This window comes from Gossypium hirsutum, chromosome D13, assembly GCF_007990345.1.
Source record: "Gossypium hirsutum isolate 1008001.06 chromosome D13, Gossypium_hirsutum_v2.1, whole genome shotgun sequence".
Lineage (NCBI taxonomy): Eukaryota > Viridiplantae > Streptophyta > Magnoliopsida > Malvales > Malvaceae > Gossypium > Gossypium hirsutum.
This window is the reverse complement of record NC_053449.1, coordinates 4,455,330-4,475,857: the sequence shown is the minus strand read 5'-3', so window position 1 is coordinate 4,475,857 and position 20,528 is coordinate 4,455,330. Positions and strand designations below refer to the sequence as shown.

Sequence of the window (20,528 nt, the reverse complement as noted above, 5' to 3'; positions counted from 1 at the left end):
TTCTGGTGTAGTGTGACTTCGACAAGCTCCGTCTCAAAATCATCCTCAAGCTCAAGGACAACGTACGTTCTTTCTTCTTCTTTTTTTAATCACCAATATTATCTACCTTTTTTAGCTTTTATATATTTTCTCTAGGATTATGGTAAAAGTTTTAGAATGCTGAACTATTGGGTAACCTGGAAATCATGGATGCTTGTTGTCTGTGATTGTTTGCTTGAATGAGTTTTGTCTTGATTTTGAGTTTTGGGTATTTTCATGGAATTTAATTTGATTATTATATCTGGGTATAATTTATTAATTTCAAATCCAAGGCCATGTTTGATTAAGCTGCTTTGCTGCTATAGATTGTTGACAAATGTGATTATTGTATATCGATTATCAGCCTATGCTTTTCGAAAACTAGCCAAATAGCTTGATTCAACTTGTTTAGATAAAAGCAGTTGTTCAGCTCGAGCTATGTATTTTATACTTGTTTTCTTTCCTAATGGAATCAAAGAATGACTCTGTCAACTCAAGAACACGCCGAATGCAACCGTCGTATATTTATTACTGTAAATGAATATGAAGAAAATAGCGGCATTCTTACAGTGTCCCTTTATAATATGTTCTGAATAAAGCAATAAATTTACCTTAGAATTACGCAACAACATCATTTCAACTGTGAAGCAGTCGGCAGCACTTAACCGTCTTGGCTCTGAAAACATGAAAGTAAGGCAACTATCAAATGCCATACATGATGAGGTTGGGTAAGTGGACCTTGTTGTCAAAGTTATTTATGACTTTAAACTTAAGAACTTCATCTATATGTGTATATATGCATATAAGAGTGAAAATTAAGAATCCATATTGGATTTCTTAGTTGAAATAATGCATGTTCTCGAATAAAATGCTTGCATATTTCTTTATGGTGTGTTTTATTTATGCGAAATTTGGTTATTAAAAATTTCAGCATTGGGAATAATAAGATATGGATATAAGTATAAATTGGGAGCAGTCTGTGAGAAGAATATCAACTTAGAGTTCTGTTAGCTATTCAAGAGTATGTTAGATTGTTCACTTAATCTTCATATATGCTTCACCAGCTATAAGTTCTTGTTGGTTGTTTCCATGTAGTCAATAATGTTGATGTTAATGTGACACTTCAATTTTTTATAATGATTAGGAACAAAGTGATGGGCCAGATTTCAGATAGTCTCTGGGAAATAATAAGATCAGAAGGTAGCACGAGAACTGAAATTACAGAAATAGTTGTTTCCCACAGAAATAATAATGAGAGTAAATTTGCAAGTTGTTTCCTACAACCATTGTGATGTAAATGTTGCACTATAAATGGATCAGTCGTGAACCATTGAGACGGTATACCTCTTTCTCTGCTTTAATGGCCTTTCCTTTCTATTTTCAATCGGGGAGGGAGCTTTTTATCTGCTAATTGTAATAACCCGATTCCATATTCCTTTTTGATAATTTTTTCTATACTAGCATTCTTGAGAATCAGCAAGGGGTTACTAATATTGTAAGAGGCTGTTTTACAAAAATAGCCATTTTTATTATCATCTGCTGGTTTTCACTAGTTCCTAATCTCTGTTGCTTTATTTGATTGTTACTAATAACTGGTTTATTGGAGCTTTTGAAAATGCACAAGGTAGGGATGTGAAAATTGAAACTGTATGTACCTCTTATTTGAACGACTTTCTAAACTTTGTATCAACTCTGTATCTCCCCTTCTTTGGAGAAATTTACCTTAATTCCAGCAACAAACAGGTTGATTTTCCAATGTTTCTATTTCATATAAATGCACTTTGTAGGAATTCTTTGGCACATGAAATGACCATATTAATTCTTTTCATGGATTTTTCTCTCAGACCTTTCTACTTATTGTTGTTGTTGATCTTCTGATAAACATTATTACTATTTACATTTTTTAAGCAACTTCATTATCAAGTATTGATTTTGAGTTTAGAAAAGCAAATATACTCCACATCTATAACTGGATGTAATTGATGAACATTAGATATAGGTATTTACTTGACATACCCTTGAGTGAATTCACCAATTTTATATTCTGATTCTGCTCGAGTAAATGTCATTAAGTTACCTTGTGCAAAAGATGAATTTGCCTCACCAACATTTGACAAAGTCCTTGTGCATATTTGAGATGGTCTTAATTTGACAGAAAATGAAGTATACTTTAACTCTCCTTGCGATTTACTTGGCTTTTCTTAGCACTTGGCCGATCTATATGCAGGCATCCCAATATATAATATAGAATTCACCATGAGGCTTTATTCTAACAGCCATCTTGTCTATGAGAAATCTCTCTCAAGTTATAATGAACAAAAAAATAGAAGAAGAAATTCGTTCGTATGATCATTTCTGCAAAAAAAATTATAATCCAAATGTTGCACATCAAAGTTACCAAAAAACAACCTTCCAATTCTCCATTTGATAAGTTGCACAGTAATGGGTCTCTGCTCCATGCTAAAAGCAATCCAATTCCTTCAGAATACTTGAAAACAAACAAAACGGTAAAAGTACTATAGAAGCCATTATATTAGGAGTTGCATTGTATTTTGCCCTCTCCACTAGAAAAATGAGTAAATTACCCCTTATACATTAAATCAAAAAGTAAATTAGTCTTTTTATTAATATATGAATATTATGTTTGGATATTATGACATATAAACTAATGAAATTATGTAACTTTTTGTTTATATATGAATATTATGTTTGGATGTAAAATATAATTCTCAAGTTATTTATTATTTTTAATATTTTTGTTTTTTATCGTAGAATAATTAAATTATTTGTTTCACTAATGATATTTTAGTACATTAAATATGTATTGCGGTTTAAAAATAATAAAATAGATTATATATTATTTTTATAGCGTTATATATTATGATTTTAGTAAATTCATATAAGAATAATTATATTAAGAATTTTATTAAATTATATATTTTTTATTAAATTATATTTAATAATAATTATGTTAAAATATGATTAAATTATTTATTATTTATATTAATAATATTATTAAAATTTAATAACAATAACAATAATCATCTACCTAAAAAAATTATGCTAAGGGTATTCTAGTCATTTTAGTTTTTTCCTTATGCTATTACAACATCATTCCATTCAACCAAACACAATAATACTATTACAGTTCTATTCCATTACACCTCTATTCCATTACAGCGAACCAAACGTGCACTTAATATTTTGTTTCTAATATGTTTCATTTTGAAGTTTAAATTGGGCTTGTAATGCCTAAATTGATGATAAAAACAAATTCATTTTAGTCTTTTGCTTATTTTTCTGTTTTTTTTTAACTTTTAAATTTATATTTTTTGTCAAATCACCTCAAAAAAATTAACATTTTTTTAAACTTTGCTGGCATGGCATATACGTCGATTGCCACGTGGATGACACATTATCATTTAATTATTTTTTTAATTTTAAAATTTCAAAAAAAATATACTTATTCTTAAAATTAAAACTCATTAAAACTATTAAAAAGTATAAAATTTATTTAAAAAATTAATATTTTAAAATTTTAAAAATTAATTAAATGCTGACATATCATTTGCATGGCAATCCACATGTATGCCATGTCAGCAAAGTTAACAAAAATTAAATTTTTCATTCATTTTGGAGTGATTTGACAAAAAATAGAAGCTCAATGATTAAAAGAAGCCAAATTTTTTTTAAAAAAAAAAGAGGGCTAAAATGACTTTTTTGTAAAGTTGGAAGGTCAAAAAAGTCATTATACCTTAAAAGACATTAAATTAGCAAAATAACTTGGTTGATATACCAATGCTTTATAACTTAAATTTTTCATTCATTTTGGGTGATTTGATAAAAAATAATACAAATTCAATGATTAAAAGAGGCCAAAAAAAGAGAGAGGCTAAAATGACTTTTTTGTAAAGTTAAAAGTTAGAGGGTTAAAAAAACCATTATACCTTAAAAGACATTAGATTAGCGAAATGAATCAATTGATATACCAATCCTTTATAACTCAATTAGAATCCTTTGAAATTTAGGGGCCAATTTTAAATCATAGCAATAGTTTAGAGGCGTTTGATGAATTAACCCTTCTTTATCGGTTGGTAATTCGGTAGAGGAACATTGAAGTTTTGCTTGGATGCAAAGAAAATTTGATTAAAAAAAACTAAAAATTTTCTTGAAAGAAAACATTGCGTGTTTGGTAATTGGTATAGAAAATGACAAAATTAAACTAGTAATTTCTATTATTCATTGTTCCACAAAGCTGAAATTTGGGAGATAATAAAATGAAAATTATACTATTTTTACCATTAAACCATTTCTAAATTTAAATAATAAATGATAAATGATCTTATAAATACATGTATCTCTTATCTCTTAATATCACCTTAATAGAAATTTTTTTGGGCATTAAGTGAAAATAATTAGTTTTTTCTATTTTTTCCACTAACTTTTCTTGTACACTAAACAAAATTTAACACCCATTGCTTCTTACTTTTCCATCCTTCTACATTTCTACCAACCAAAACTCCCTATAGGCTTTGTTAAAGAAAATTGAAACAACTAATATTATTTTATTTTCTCATTAATTGTTAGGTTTTTTTTTAATTTCTCAATGTATCTATCAGAGCGAGCCAATAACTAATCTTTTGTATTCTATAAATGCGTTAAAAAAATAAATGCTGACCACAAAATTTAAAATTAGTTCATACCCAAAAAGAATTTTAATTATTAGATTTTAAAAATTAGAGTAAATAATAAAAGTTTGCATTATTTTATCACTAGATACTTCATATAATATATAAATTTAAGTCAAGTGTATCTATTGTTTTCTGATCCTATCAATTAATTTTAGAACAATAAAATGTAATAATATTTTTATTTTATTTTCTTTGACTTTTATGGAAAATAATCTAAAATTTACTTTATTTTCAAATTTTCAAGTTACTCCTTTTACACTTCGACTTCTACACAACATTGCTCAAACATCAATATCTATTATCAATTTTCGGGTGGGTTTGGATGGACGGTATGTTTATCTACGGTTAGTGTAAAAACAGTGGTGGCAGTGAGATTAGATACTGTAACGTGAGTCAAAAAGTAAGCTAAACGCACCATACTCAATCACCCATCCAAACCCACCTTTTGTATTACACGTAACTTTTGGATTCAGTCATTGTATTTGTCGAATTTTGAAGTTCTTAAACTAAAAAGTAACCATTAAATTCGTTAAGTTAAACTCTACTGTTTTCAAAATATTATTCAACAAATATATTATTACATGTGAAATGCCATATAAATTTGTTATTTCACATAATATTTATGAAAAAAAACTATATTAATTTAGTTAACAAATTTAACAATTATTGTTTGAGTCATGTTTAAGTTCGAATACTATAAAAACTAAAAATGATCAAATTAGATATCAGAGACTAAATCCAAAACCTACATATGGCATGGGATTAGTAGCATAATATATTTAATTGCTTTGTATTTGGATCTGAATTAAAATTTCAAAAATTCGAAAAATATAAATATTGAGATTAACCAAATTAAAGTATAAGGAACAAATTAACAATTTATAGATAATCCAAGAACTAATATTCGGGTGAATTGCCCATATATGTTGATTTTTAACCAAAATTACCGGATTAGGTTGATTTTTTCGAAATTTGTTGGATTAGGTTGATTTTCGAGAGAGTGTGAATTGGATGCGTTTTCCCTAACGGCTACCCAACAATAGGCCAACAGCTACCCTCTAACAATTGAACTCCAGCGGCTCCCTCCCCCCAACCTTAACTTTTTTCCCTATTTAAACCCTAAATTTTCCACTTTTTCAATTCATTCTCAACCCTCTCTCGATTCTTTCAATATTTTTTTCTGGCATGTCACTGAAAACGTGCCTTGTATGTAGTGTTTTCACTCTCCCCAATTTAATCCCCCGCAAAGTTGTCACTCACCCGTCAAATATCTTGGAAATCCTGGGATAATATTTTCTGAATATTTCGGGTCGACCTCTAGCTACATAGCTACAGGTGACAAAACTTGATTCGAATCAAAAAAATTCGAATTTTGAGTTAATTGAATTGAGTTATTCGAGTTCCGATTTCGTATCGAGTTAAATTTTACAATTTAAATAATTTGAATAATAGATTGGTATAAATACCTTTTTGGTACTTGTCAATTTTGGAATTACCAAATTGGTCTCAAAATAATGTTATTTTTAAAACTCAAAATATTTATAGCAATTTTACAATTTATATTTTTCACCAAATACAAATATTATAAAAAGATCCTAAAGAATATATAAAAATATTAAAATTTTTAAAAAATTCCTAAAATAATAATTTTGGGACCTACAACAAAAATCCCAAAATTCTAACCTTAAAAAACCCCAAAAATCATTAAAAAATTTATAAAGAGAGTGTGAAAATTCATCCAGCTGGACCATTTTTCTTTTCTTTCTCTAAAATCGATATAATCTGATAAATTTCGAAAAAATTTCAATTTATAAAAGAATATGGCTGGCGGCTGGCGGCCGCCGAGTTCTTCACCGTCAAAGATATGAAAGAAATAACAAATGTAAAATTCTTCTTTCAGTCCCTATACTCTTTGCATATTATAAATTTAGTCTCTTACTTTTGATTTAAAAATTTGAAGTTTAATTAATTACGTTAACTTTTGCCAAATTACATCATGTTATATTTAGAAATATATAAATTTACTCACATGATTAGTCTTACACGCAAGAAATATCAAACAAGCAAATAAATTTACTTTCAATAAACAAAAAGTGAGTTTTGAATATCTTTATTTTTTAAAATTATTTCAATCCGAATTCGTAGTTCTTCTTAAAATTTTAAATCAATTTATTATCCGTTAATTATACTTATTATTTAAATCCGAATTCAAATTAAATAGGTTAAATTTTGTTATTAAACCCTATATTTTATATAAATTATAGATTTAGTATTTATATTTTAATTTGTTCATCTTCAGTTCATCTACTATTAATTTTATTAAGTTCAGCTATTTTTAAAATTTGATATGTCAAATATATTATCATATGTGTACTACTATATTTATTTGTTATTTTCACATATTACTCACATAAAATCAGTTAATAGATTTAACGGTTACCGTTTGTATTAAAACTAAAATTTTGGAATTCAAAAAATTGTAGCCACTAAGAATGATCTAATTGATAAACGTGGACTAAATCTATAACTGTACGCATAATACAAGACTAATGACATAGTTTAACCAAGCAAATTTAACTATTACCATTGGGTCAAAACTAAAATTTCAAAATTTGAAAAGTATAGTGATTAAAATTAACCAAATTAAAATAAATGTATTAATTCCACAATTTACACAAAGTACAAGGTCTAATACCATAATTTGACCAATTAAATACTATCATATTCAGAATTCGCAAAAAAAAAAAAAAGATTTCAACCATTTTTTTTATATCTAAATCCTCAAAAATCTAAAATTATATCAAATTACAAGTAAAAAATTTTTGAGTGACGAAAGTCCTTTGATGGTTGGATTTTGATTTTCAAATCAAAAGAGTTGGGATTATATTTTTTAAATTAAAAAGTAAGAGACTACATTTCAAATGACTAAAAGAGTACAGGGACTGAGAGAGAATTAAACCCCGAAAATGAAAAGGGAGAATCCTCAAAATGAATAAAATTTCTAGCTAACGAGTAGCGTCTCACAAGAAAAACATTCTATTGTTTGTTAAATAAACTACGCGAGATCTTAGCCGGTTTAAAACCCTCCAACTCTTTTTCATCATCATCATCATCATCATCATCTTCTTACTTTGTTAACTGAAAAAAAAAAACTCAACTTAGGGCTAAAAAAACCAGATCTCTCTCAATCGTGATCAATGGAAGCTCAATGCAATGGATTGTTGCAATAAGAAATCGGATTCTTGGACGGATTTTGGAGCCTTTTGATTGATTGATTTTAGTTTTTTGCTTTTCTTCGAAACTGGTGTCCGATGGAGTCATCTATTTGGAGCCGTAATGCCAAGCCGGATGTGTGCCACTTCCTTGTGGCGGTTCACTTCGCGCTCGGTTTCGTTGTCGCCAGGTTCTTCCTTGACAAATTCATTTTTCGTGTAAGATTTATGTTGCCTCTTATTGATTCCTAATTTATTTATTGTTTTATAATATGTTGTTTTGTTTGTATTAGCTTTAAGAAATTATCGACTTCGGCTGAAATTTGTTGTATTCTAAAGAGCGATTCCAGTTTTGGTGGACTAGAGGGTTTTTTATTGAGATTTCAGGAAGATAAGTTAACTTTGGTTATTTAGCTTAATTAATTTTGGGTTGACTTGAGTCTTCGCCTAGATGTGTTGAAGAAGTTGGAACTATGTCGCATCTGAAAGAAAAATAAAATGAAAGAACGAAAAAATTGAATGTTTTCAGGATAATGTGGTCACATCCTAGGTGAACTTGTCTTGTTTGATTCAGAGAATTTGTGCTCAACTCTTGAAAATTTGTAGAAGATGGTGGAACAAGCATGTGCTTGTTAGTTGAAGCGAGTTATGGTTGTTTTTTGATGCATTAGGTTGCGAATAGGACAGGATTGAATGGGTGAGGAGTAACAATCCATTTATTTTATTAAATATCTTTTGAATATTCATGGTTGAAATGTTCATAGCTTGTTTGGACCATCCTATTTGTGTTGAATTACACAAACATATGGAGTGAAAGGTAGGAAGGAGTGTAAAATTCTACATGGATAGGAATATGCAGGATGAGATGAGAACATTTTAGTCATAAAGGAAAAGATTAAAGAAGACTCTTTACCTATCTATGTTGTCTTATTCTATCAAGGTAATGATCTGTTATACCCAAATGCTACCAAAAATTTCAAGGATGAAATATTCCACTATAGGGTTATTGCAGGGAAATTTTATCATCTTCTGAAGTTATTGTGCAATGTACATACCTTCATTTTTTTTGCTTGTCCTGAGAAATGAAAATGCGTGAGGGTGGGGTTGAGTGCTGCTACCATATGTTTATTTTCTAAATCCTATTGCCATATTTGTGCCTTCGGTGGTAACAAACAATCGATCAATTTCTCCTTTTAATTGTTTCACTTCATAAGTTGATACATAAAGCACTTCATCTTTCGTTAATACATTTTAATTTTTCTTCATGTTCCTTTTAGAGGCTGGCCATCTGGTTGTCGAGTAATGGATATGCTCCTTTGAAGATGAATGAGGCTACACAAGCAAAAATTGCAAAATGCTCAGAATCTATGTGGAAGCTAGCATATTATGCTACTGTTGAAACATTTATTCTGAAAATAACCTACCATGAGCCATGGTTCACAGATACAAAACAGTACTTCAGAGGCTGGCCAGATCAAGAGTTGAAGTGAGTAACCTATATTCGTGGACTTATATCTGTACCTCTTTATGAGGTGAATAGTCTTTTCTATTAATTGACGGGAAGTTATTGTTTCTCTTGGATGTCAAGGATATGTGTTTCTGATCTCTGAATTCACATTGCATGAAGGTCTCTTTTACTGTTTGTAATCATTCCTTAAGAGACGGGAGAAATCTATTTTTGTTCTTGTCTTTAGTGGTTGAAAGGACGTATTTGTATTCATCATGTGTACATCTCTGTAAGCTATGGAGAATGGTAAGTCATTCTTGTATTAATGTATTTTAAAACAAATCTGCATCCAATATATGATGGTTACAGTTGACTTGTTGTCATTCCTGTCTAGTCTTTAGCTCCCTTGTCCTCCTATATGATACTAATCTTAACCTTTTCACTATTAGCTGGTAAGCCTATCATACTCTTTTTCTTGTAATCTTAAAGCAATTTTGTTCACATGTTTTCATTGTGCTTTTAGTTGATCCTTTAGTTCTCACTGGTGTTGGGTCTATATGTTCTCATTCCCTCTTTCAAGTGAATGTATCAGTCTTGATTCTGGAGTATCATCCTGGTCACCATCTCGAGAAAAAACAATTTCTCTGGGCATTTTATTCTACTTTCAAGGACTTTATGTGCTTTATGAGTAATTTATTGAAACATGTGGCTTTCCCTTTATACATGCTCCATCGCCTATATTCTGTTCTCTTTAAATATTCCTTTTTCTTTAATTGCTGGGTCTTGCATCGTGGAAGGATAAGGTTTGTTATACCTGCTCGCAACCTACTTGAAAGCTAACTTCTTTCTTTTTTTCTTTTTGTTCAGGCTATCCCTAAGCCTTTTCTACATGTGCCAATGTGGGTTCTACATTTATAGCATTGCTGCACTCCTTACTTGGGAGACTCGAAGGAAGGATTTTGCTGTGATGATGTCCCATCATGTAATTACTGTAATCCTGATTGGATACTCATACATTACAAGGTAACTTGCCTGTTTTTGTGGAAGTGCTCCAAATTCCCAGTCATTACCACATAGCAGACAGGCAAATATTCATTTGGAAGTCATTGTTGCCTACCTCTTGGGCATTTTCTGGATTCTCATCATGGGACCATTTATCTCCATATTGCATACTACATATGGTCTAAAATGTGTAATTGTGTATTCATGTGGTGTAGATACAGAGTCTGGTGTATCACATAGTCAAATTAGTATATCCCTATATGATTCGTCTTTCTTTGAGATTACTTTCAGCGGTCCTCTGTAAGCTGGTAGATTGCTACATCCCACTGTTATTCTGTTTTGGTTTTAAATATTGTGGTGTATTGCCATCCTTTGGATCATTAGTAGCCTCTGCAAAAGGCACCCTAGAAGGTTTGCTGTTTTATGCCATAAGAAGAAAGTTTATGCACTCTTTTAAAAAAATCATGCAATATGTTGAGTTTTTCATGAACTCATGGTGAAAATGCAGCCATTTTCTGCTCTGCTATTTTTAGGTTCTTCATTGCTTTGATGCCAGTCATATCCTCGGCATTTTATTTAGTGTTGCAAGTTATGGTGTTGGCATTATCTAATTGTTGACTGAGGTCAAATAAAGCTATCGCTAGCAAATTCTCTTGGATTATATGAATTCAGAATTGAAGAGTATTTAACAGAACTTTTGTGAGGGAAGAACATAGCCATTGAGAGTTATAAAGTTTTGTTTGTATGAGTTAGTTTGATAAATTAAATTATCTTGTGGATATCCAAGTTGGAAGATGATTATAGTTTGCCTTGTTTACAGCTTTTTCCGCATTGGTTCAATTATCCTTGCCCTACATGATGCAAGTGATGTGTTTTTGGAAGCGGCTAAAGTTTTCAAGTATTCCGAGAGAGAGCTTGGAGCAAGTGTGTGCTTTGGATTATTTGCCATCTCCTGGCTCTTGCTGCGTCTGATATTCTTTCCATTTTGGGTCATTAAAACCTCAAGGTTTGCCTTTATGGTTTATGATTTGGTTTTAATACATTACTGCATACTGGCTGATCATGCATCTACTGTCATTGTTTCTCTCTCACAGCTATGATGTTCGGGAGTTTTTAAATCTTTCGGAGTCATATCCCATGTCCCTATACTATGTTTTCAATACTATGTTGCTGATGCTACTTGTGTTCCATGTGTACTGGTGGTTTCTCATTTGCTCAATGATCATGAGACAATTGAAAAATAGAGGAAAAGTTGGAGAAGACATTAGATCTGGTAAGCCCCCCCCCCCCAATCTTTTATTCCTTGGAAATTGTAAAAGCTTCTCTTTGCTGTTGTTATTTGTTACTGGGGAGTGTTAAAACTTTGGCATAATGAATTTTTTTGCCCTCAAACTTTATAAGAAAAAGTCATTTTAGCCATTCATTTAATTTTTCACCTCTTTTAGCCTTTAAACTTGCATTTCTTGTCAAATCACCCCAAAATGGATGGCAAAGTTAACAAATGTTAACTTCGCTGTTGTGGCATACACGTGTATTGCCATGTGGATGACATGTCAGCATTTAATTAATTTTTAAAATTTTAAAAAAGATTAAAATTATTTTAGATATTTTTATACTTTTTAAATGATTTTAATGATTTTTAATTTTTCAAAATAATTTTTATAACTTTTTTGGATTTTAAAAATTAATTGAATGCTTATATGTCATCCAAGTGTATGCCATATTAGCGAAGTTAGAAAAGTTTAACTTTTTCATCCATGTTGGGGTGATTTAACAAAAAATGCAAGTTTAAGGGCTAAAAATGGTGAAAATTTAGATGAAGGTAAACAATAACTTTTTTTATAAAGTTGGAGGGCCAAATTAGTTATTATGCCTAAAACTTCTTTATCTCCTGGACAACTTATGTCGTAGAAGGGAAGAGAAGGGTGGAAACATGAAAATATCAAAATTAAAAAATTCTTTATAGCAAGGCAATGCTAGAGCAGTTTAGAGAAATATTAATTATTTGTTAAAAATTAAAATAAAAAGATTTGAAAGTATATGAACTATACTAAATGCATCTGGTAACATTTCAACGTAAAAGTAAAGGAAAATGATGAAGTACAATACTTTGACTTAAATTAATAAGAAGGAAACATACCACTTGATTTTGTATCCTTTGTTGTCAGCTTGACCATACTCTACGAAGTCCCAACTGTTTTTCTCCGAAATGCTTGGGTTTGTAAAATAAGTAAATAGCATTAGAACTCTTTGAATTATAAAACTAAAAATTCTCTAATTCTGTTTGCTTAATTGGCAAATTCTTAAGACATATGCTCCAAATTAGCAAATTTCCACACTCTCTCTTATTACCTGACAAATGCTGTTATTTATTTTGAAGTGTTTGCTTTCTTTGTTGAAATGCAGATTCTGAGGATGATGATTAGACAGAAGATTTCATTTATTTTGGTTCGGCTTTTGCCTGCGATGTTAAGCCCTGAGGAGATCATCTGTTTTAGGTTCGTCTCTTCACTGTGATTGGTCATTACTTTGGATGAAAAATTCCCTATTGGTTTTGATTTTTTAATTGATTCTACTCGGGGTCAGAGGGTACAGCTGAAGAAGTCCGGTGGACGATGAATCCACGTCTTGATTTCGTTTTTGCTGTAATAGGCAAATTACTGTATAAATTTCGCTGGATAAACTCATGTTTTAGGATTATTAATCATCATAAGGGGAAATGAATACAAGGGCTAAAGTGAAGCAACACCGTATTTTTGTTGAATTTGTTACTCTCTCTGCTAGCATTAACATTGGAATCAATACCATATTTAAGTCAGTTTTGAATTAGTAACACATCAACGTGAGACAATCATATGTGAACTCAAGCTTAATTCAGCTACCTGTAAAGGTGATATCTACTATATATTGTTCTAGTATTTATACTCCTTCATGACTGGCCGATTGGGTACACTCATTTCCCCGCACCACACATCATGCTCATAATCCGGTATTGTTCAGACACCTACATATCTCTCAAAACTATCACCTGAAGGTGCACCTCATATGGTTCGATCCTACGACCTTCCAATAGAGTTCTGTTTGCAACTTTGGGGACGTGTGACATCAGGTGACAAAGTCTTGCGGGATTTGTAGGTGTCCAAAGAGAATAAGTACCCGATAGTGGGTACATTGTGGTGTGGTGCGGGGAAATGAGAGTACCCAGACACCGGTCGGGATAATGTGTGTCTCTACCTGCCTGCCTTATGTTCGATGAAATTTCTCAAACACTATGGCACCTTTCTGGAGGAAGCACTAGCTGTGTTTTGATGTGAGGTTGGATAGTGAATACCTTGTAGACATGGAATTGAATGACAACGTTTTTGTTGCCTTTTTTGTTTCTGTTTTTTCTTTTAGGGAAAGCACATGGAATGGCATGCGGGCTGTACAAACTTATTGTGTATAATTGGGGGGAGGGTGTAGAGGAGAGGAAAATTATCATAAAATGGGCATTCTTAGTTTGTGTTTATTCTCTAGTTTAAGGCTCTGCCACAATTATAAATGAGCGTTCTTCTTTCGAGCACCTACTCCTACAAAATGGCATTATTTGGTGGTGGAATGGGATAGTTCAAACCTTTTAAATGAACATTGTTTTAGCATCAATTCTTCCTGTATTTCTTTTAGTTGTTTTCCGTATATTTAGTACTTTTTTTTTTCTTTTTAAAAAAAAGTGGAATTTGTTCCACCAAAAAGAAAAACGTTTTAACAACTTATGAATATTTGAATCATTTATCATTTGTAAAAGTAAATTTGGTGTGAAACACCACACAAATTATGAATCGTCTGCTCCGAGTATTTAAATTCAATTTCATTATAAAAAATTTTTAATAATTTAAATTCGGTTAAACAAATAGCGAATTTTTTTTTTTGAATTGTTGATTTTTTTTTTGACCGAGTTAAAAATTGAAGTTGGTTATATGGGAATTTGGAGTTCAAGTGAGAAGTGATAAACAAGCGTAACACACATTGACATTGACAATGACAATGGGCGTTTGATATTTGATCCCTGTTGACAAATTCAAAGTGCGTTATTTTCAGATTGAGGGCTTTGATGTTCTCCGTCGGTCCTGTCGCCGTCGTCTTTCCCGCAAATTACCAGCTACTTATGGCAACAATAAGCAGTCAAATGTTACGTACGGGTGAAGACACTTTTATCATTTCTGGTAGCTCTTCACGACAATGACATTAAATTGTCAACCACTCTTCATTATATGGTTCGCAACCTAGTTAAACAATGGAACCCTTTTCTTTTTTCTTTTTTTATTTTACTACCAATAAAAAAAATTGAACTAGAATTAGTTTATTTTTTAAAAAAATGAAAATTTTATTTAGTAAATAGAAATAAAAATTTGTTTTCAATAATCAAAATATGAACACATAATTAGTATCTATTAAAAAAATATTGAGAAAACCTTGGTTTTCAGTTTTTTAAGTTTTACAAACATTTTTAATGAAAATACTTTTTTTAATTATTATATATTTCGATTTAAAAATATTTTTAAAAATTTTAAATCAAACTCATTTTCTTAACATCTTCTATTTCATAAAAAAACGGAAATAGAAATATAGAAGTAAATATAAAGTATTAACATATATTTTAAAAATCGTCATAAAAAATTAAATTAACACTAATACTTATTTAATTAATAAATTAATACACGAAAGTAAAACATGATAATAAATACATAAAAATTGTTACACTAAAAAACCTACGGTGGAAAAAGGGAATTTTGAAACGAAACTTCATGCGATTTGACCCAATGAGCCTTTGACTTTTTCACATTCCCCACTCTTTCAAAATCCCGCGTGTATCCAGTGTCACTCTCACACTGGTGACGTTAACATCATGGACCATTTCTTTTAGGGTAAATAACACTCAAGATCACTAAACTTTTAGTAAGTTTATGTTTTAGTCACTCAACTTCAAAAAGTTACAAAATAGTTACTGAATTATTTGAAAGTTTTTTTTATTTAAGTCACTAGGCTATTAATTTTTTTTTTTTAAATTTTGGCTAGCGAGCTCCAAGCAACGATTTGGCGATCGACGCGATGGTTCAATACCCATCGACGAGAAGAAGAATATACCTTAGGTTCAAGTTAGTTTGACAGTCAGTGTTGAAGGTCGAAGAATAAAACTGTTCGAATTTTGATTTGTAAATTCGTAACGTTCAAAGTTGTTTTATGAAAAAAAAAACTTGAACTATAAAAGAGAAGATGAATGAGAGCTTTCAATTAGTGTAAGTGGCATGAGTTGAAAAGGTCATATAACAACAATTTTAATAGCCCAATGACTTAAATGAGAACTTTTGAAAGTTTTGAGCATTTTGTAACTTTTTAAAATTGTGTGACCAAAACGTAAATTTACTAATAATTTAGTGACCTTGGGTATAGTTTACCCTTTTTTTAAGTGTTATAATATCAATGTTTTAATACTAGATGGTAACTGAATGAATCAAATTACTTTCTCAATTTAATCAGTTTGATCACTGGTTCAACAATGATTAAATAAACAACTAAAATTTCATGAAAACAATCCAATTGCTTTTTTTAGTTTTGGTTTTTAGTTTTTTATTGATTTTGAGAGGTCAATTCAACCCCTATGTTCAGACCAGTATACTAACCCCAATTCTCAATCCAACTAGTATTGTTCCAAATAGCACTAGTTAATTCAATATTTAGTAATTGAGTTTGATTTCAATATTCAATTTGATATATGAGTTTTTGTCTAAATTAGGTACCTAAGTTTGACTTCAACATTTAATTTGGTACCCGTACCAAATAGAATCATGTGGTACAATGAATATTTGACACGTGTGCTATAGTACAAAAAGTATATGTACTTAATTGGGACAAGAAAAACTTACATACCAAATTGAACATTAAAGTCATACTTATGTCCTTAATTTAGATTAAAAAAACTCAAATACCAAATAATATATTAACAAATTTTTAATGATAAATTTCGCTGTTTTACTTTACAATAAAAGGAAAAAAATATTTTCACTTATTTGTTAATATAATAACTAAATTTGATAAATTAAAAAATATATATAAATTAAATCTGCAACTCAGATTAATAGCAAAAATTAACGAAAATCAAATTCAAAATTAAACCTCATTTAATCCAATTAATTAATTTTTATATCCTAATTAACAGTAATAACACGTGCGTGTACTTACAAATATTTTCTTTATTATTACAACTCGAGTCCCGCGTCTGCCTAGTGTTCCCAGCTGGCATGCCACGTCATATTTTGTACAAGTCTCCGTATAAAAACGCTGCTTTGCTCACTTCCTTGTCCAAAGAAAAAAAATCGAAACCTCAGAAACTCAGAGGAAAAAAAATACCTGAAAAAGCGAAGCCAAATCCTCAAAGGACAAATCTCAGTACAAGTCGCTACCAAGCTTATGCAGAAGCCCATGAAAAGACAGAGACTTACCCCAGTACCGCCGCCATCGGTTCATCGTCTGTCTCCTGAACACGAAATCTCCATCATGGTCGCCGCCTTAAAAAACGTCGTCGCTGGTTATACCCCCACCTCCACCTCCGCAGTCTCCGTCTCCGCCGTTGATATTCCTTCCGATTTCGTTCCCCTTGTGACTTCCACTGTTAGTACTGCTGGGATCAGCCGTGATTTTGACGACGCGTTGTTTCAAGCGAACGAAGTTATGGATAAGTGCCACGTGTGCAGATTTGACGGCTGTTTGGGGTGCAATCTTTTCCCGCCAAGTCATCAAGAAGACCAAACGGTAACCACAACGGCGACGACGATGTTTAGCAAACCAAAACGTGTGAAAAAAAACTACAGGGGAGTTAGGCAACGGCCGTGGGGGAAATGGGCGGCGGAGATTCGAGATCCGAGACGCGCCGCCAGGGTCTGGCTCGGAACCTTCAACACGGCGGAGGAAGCGGCTCGAGCTTACGATAAAGCAGCCATCGATTTCCGTGGACCAAGAGCGAAACTTAACTTCCCGTTCCCCGATAGATCCCACAGCGACGGCGACGTAACAACATCAGCAGCAGCAGCAGCAACAACAGCAAGTGTGGTTGTCTTCGATCAAGAAAATTCCGGTGCCTTCAATTTGAACATAGGAAAGGAGTCGGAAATTAGAATCGGGAGTGAGTTTTGGGATGGAATGGGCGAAGATGAGATTCAAGAATGGATGAAGATGATGACGACAGATTTTGACTGGGACAATAATAATAATAATAAATATTTCTCGGATTCTGCTATGACCATGGGAAATGCTAGTAGTTTTTGATCAGTCCACGATTCTTTTTTCTTCATTTTTTCGTTCCAGTAAAGAACTGGAAGCTAAAACTGTACTTATTATCATAAGCTCTTGCACGTTGTATTAGTTACAAGAAAGGGTTCTCCCATTAATGGGGTAAACGTAGAATCAATTTTTTTTTTTACCAATAAATTCATAGAATTCAGAATTTAAAGAAGGCCCTCAATCCAGAATTTTTATAAATTTATAACAAGAGATGTGAAAATAGAGGAAAGTATAATTTAATTCACCTGAAGAAAGCAAGTCAGCAGAAAAGGAAGATTCTGTTCACTCAGCCGACAACTTGGGACCCTCAAAAGGATAAGATTCAAGTCATTTCTCCTAAACTCACGACTACAAAGGCTATTGATTGGTAAGTACTAAACTTTTCATCATTTGGATAAAAAATTGAATTAAAAAATATATTTATTTAAAATTCATGTAAGAATAAATGAAATATGATTGAATTGATGCTAGGTGTTTAGGTTTAAATTAAAAAAATAAAAACAATATAACTTACTTTGTAAAATATATAATGTTTTGGTCGTTTTTTAACTGAATTGAAATATGATTGATGGATGATACTAATTAAATCATGGATTTAAAAATAATATAGATAAAATATAATATAATATAAATTTATAAACATGTTTCAGTATATATAATATAAATTTTACTGATATATTACTAATTGAATATTAGCTCAGTTGACACCATTTTTATTACAATGAGTTAAAAGTTGCAGGTAATATCTTTCGCATTAATTAATTGAGGTTTAGAGTAATTATATAAGAATATAGTTTTCTATAAAGAGTGAAAGGGTTGTTTTTAGGCCGGGCCCAACAAAATTTTAGGCCCATTTGCTAGGCTCGGGCCCAGCTTGGCTCGAAAAATGAGTCTAAGAGTTTGCTCAAGTCTAGCCCGAATAAAAAAGCTAAAACTTAGCCCGGCTTGGCCTGCCTGTATTAAATTTTTATTATATAAATTTTGTTAAAAAATATAATACATCAAAAATACTAAAAATATTAAAATAAATATTTCTCAACAAATTGAAAATAAATATATATGTATACTTAAACAACACTAATATAGGTGCAATTTAACAAGTAAATGCCTCTAAAATAGTAACAAAATAATAATAAAACAAGAGTTATACAATTTCCACATAGTAACAATAAAATGGTACCAACATAATAGTGAAATGGTAGCAAAATGGTGAAAAAATAACAAAAAAAATAGCAAAAAAAATACATTAAGAAACAAGGAAAAGCAATAGATTTTTTTTTTTTGCATATTTGGGTCGGGCCAAAAAAGCCTTCCTCGAGGCTTGAACTATTTTCTAAATGGGCCTTATTTTTTGCTCAAGTTTATTTTCTGGACCTATATTTTTACTTAAACCCTCCCATTTTTTGGGCGGGTCTCGGCCCAGTCCATGAATAGGTCTAGTTATTTTATAATTAAATCCACGAACTAATTTCAATAAGAATTTTATTTTCAATAAAAATTATTTTTGAAGCAAATGTTAGAATTTTAAAAAAAATGTTCTTTTTCTATTTTTTGGAATAATGAATAAGGGTAATATTCAACGTTAGTAAAATATTGACTTGACATAAAAAACCAAAATTCAATTTTTTTATATTCAACTTTATATTCACTTCCAAATTATTTATTTCATAATTAAATGTAAGAAAATAAAATTGTTCACTTTAAAAATATTTACCCTCAGTCTGGTGAAAGTAATTATCAATGAGATTATATCGTTTGACACTGTATACTTAAGATTAAGGTCACATCTCACTCGTCATTAACACACCCTCAATTACATAAGGTACATAGTTAAACTAATGATAGACCTACATTAAATGATAGCCCCACAATTAAAAGAGAACACATGACCTAAAAGTACTCCCCTTAAACATCTCTCTCCTAAGTACGTGATAGAGGACACCACCTCTTACTTAGGCCTCCTTTGGATCCAAATTTTGCATCAGTGCGTTTTCTATTGATTTCTGTGCAACTGCTGCTTTGAAGCTCTTTGGATGGCCAACTTTCAGTGCAGTGGAAGGGAGTTCATCGCACCACACCCCAAAATTTCCACTGCTCTATTTCTGGCCAATTGAAAATTCAAAACTCCAAATGCAGCTGTCATTCCTTTTTACCCCTTTCATTTATTAATAAATTGAATAAAGAAAAGTAAAAAAAAAAACTTTGATGGAAAAAATAGAAAACGTTGATGGCTAAAGGAAAAAACATTTTATTATAAATTTATATTTTAATATTTTATTAAATAAATTAATAAATTCACATATTTTAATAATTTTAAAAAAGTAAAATAATTTAAATTTTTTTTTATTATATATCAATTCTAATATGATGTCCTTAATAGTCATTTTTTATTCTCACCTCACCGTTACAACTGCGTTTGAATCCAAACACACACTCCACCATTGTTTCTAATCTCACCGCTACAGTACCCAATCTCACCGCCACCGCTGTTTTTAACCTCACCGAAGGTAAACACACCGCCCATCCAAACTAGCCCTTACTCTTCTCCTCCACTCCTAACTCCTTAAGGTCTCCCGTCCTCCTATGAAACTACACTTACGACTCTTGTTTCAGTAGGTGAATTGCCATAGTAGTCTCCACTAATTTATTCTTTGACTAAAAGAGAAGAGAAAATAATAGTGCTTTATTATAAAAAGATTTTAAATCACGTTTGACATATGCTGAAATGAATTCATCACGTGCTGATTTTACTTTTATATATAAAAATGTGGGGTCTTATTATCTTATAAATTATGTAATTAAAATAGTGTTAAGCACTATTTCAGGTTGTCGCCAAGCGCT

General features: G+C 31.0%; 2 protein-coding genes across 4 annotated transcripts; both read left to right on the top strand.

The window, feature by feature from the left end:
• Nucleotides 1–7,719: 7,719 nt before the first annotated feature.
• On the top strand, nucleotides 7,720–13,995 carry LOC121225645 (LAG1 longevity assurance homolog 2). Of its 3 annotated transcripts, none has more exons than XR_005923499.1 (7): nucleotides 7,732–8,140; nucleotides 9,199–9,407; nucleotides 10,236–10,391; nucleotides 11,191–11,376; nucleotides 11,465–11,643; nucleotides 12,777–12,868; nucleotides 13,767–13,995. XR_005923499.1 is itself a non-coding variant. In XM_041110041.1 (6 exons), exons 1-6 carry the CDS (start codon nucleotides 8,021–8,023, stop codon nucleotides 12,794–12,796), a joined length of 870 nt encoding a protein of 289 aa, XP_040965975.1. In that variant the 5' UTR covers nucleotides 7,720–8,020; the 3' UTR covers nucleotides 12,797–13,188. The 3 variants fall into 3 exon arrangements, 1 of the variants encoding a protein (XP_040965975.1); XR_005923500.1 differs by lacking the exon at nucleotides 13,767–13,995 and adding an exon at nucleotides 12,957–13,188; XM_041110041.1 differs by lacking the exon at nucleotides 13,767–13,995 and having other exon boundaries at nucleotides 7,720–8,140; nucleotides 12,777–13,188.
• A 2,700-nt stretch (nucleotides 13,996–16,695) lies between these two features.
• Nucleotides 16,696–17,826, top strand: LOC121225644 (ethylene-responsive transcription factor ERF109). The gene has a single exon (XM_041110040.1). It carries the CDS (start codon nucleotides 16,818–16,820, stop codon nucleotides 17,670–17,672), a length of 855 nt encoding a protein of 284 aa, XP_040965974.1. The 5' UTR covers nucleotides 16,696–16,817; the 3' UTR covers nucleotides 17,673–17,826.
• Nucleotides 17,827–20,528: the final 2,702 nt, after the last annotated feature.

Excerpts from the sequence above, each read along its gene's own strand:
- LOC121225645 (XM_041110041.1), top strand. The coding sequence starts at position 8,021 with ATGGAGTCATCTATTTGGAGCCGTAATGCCAAGCCGGATGTGTGCCAC. Across the intron at positions 9,408-10,235 it reads TGGCCAGATCAAGAGTTGAA|GCTATCCCTAAGCCTTTTCT; the intron begins GTGAGTAACCTA and ends CTTTTTGTTCAG. Across the intron at positions 11,644-12,776 it reads TGGAGAAGACATTAGATCTG|ATTCTGAGGATGATGATTAG; the intron begins GTAAGCCCCCCC and ends GTTGAAATGCAG.
- LOC121225644 (XM_041110040.1), top strand. The coding sequence starts at position 16,818 with ATGCAGAAGCCCATGAAAAGACAGAGACTTACCCCAGTACCGCCGCCA.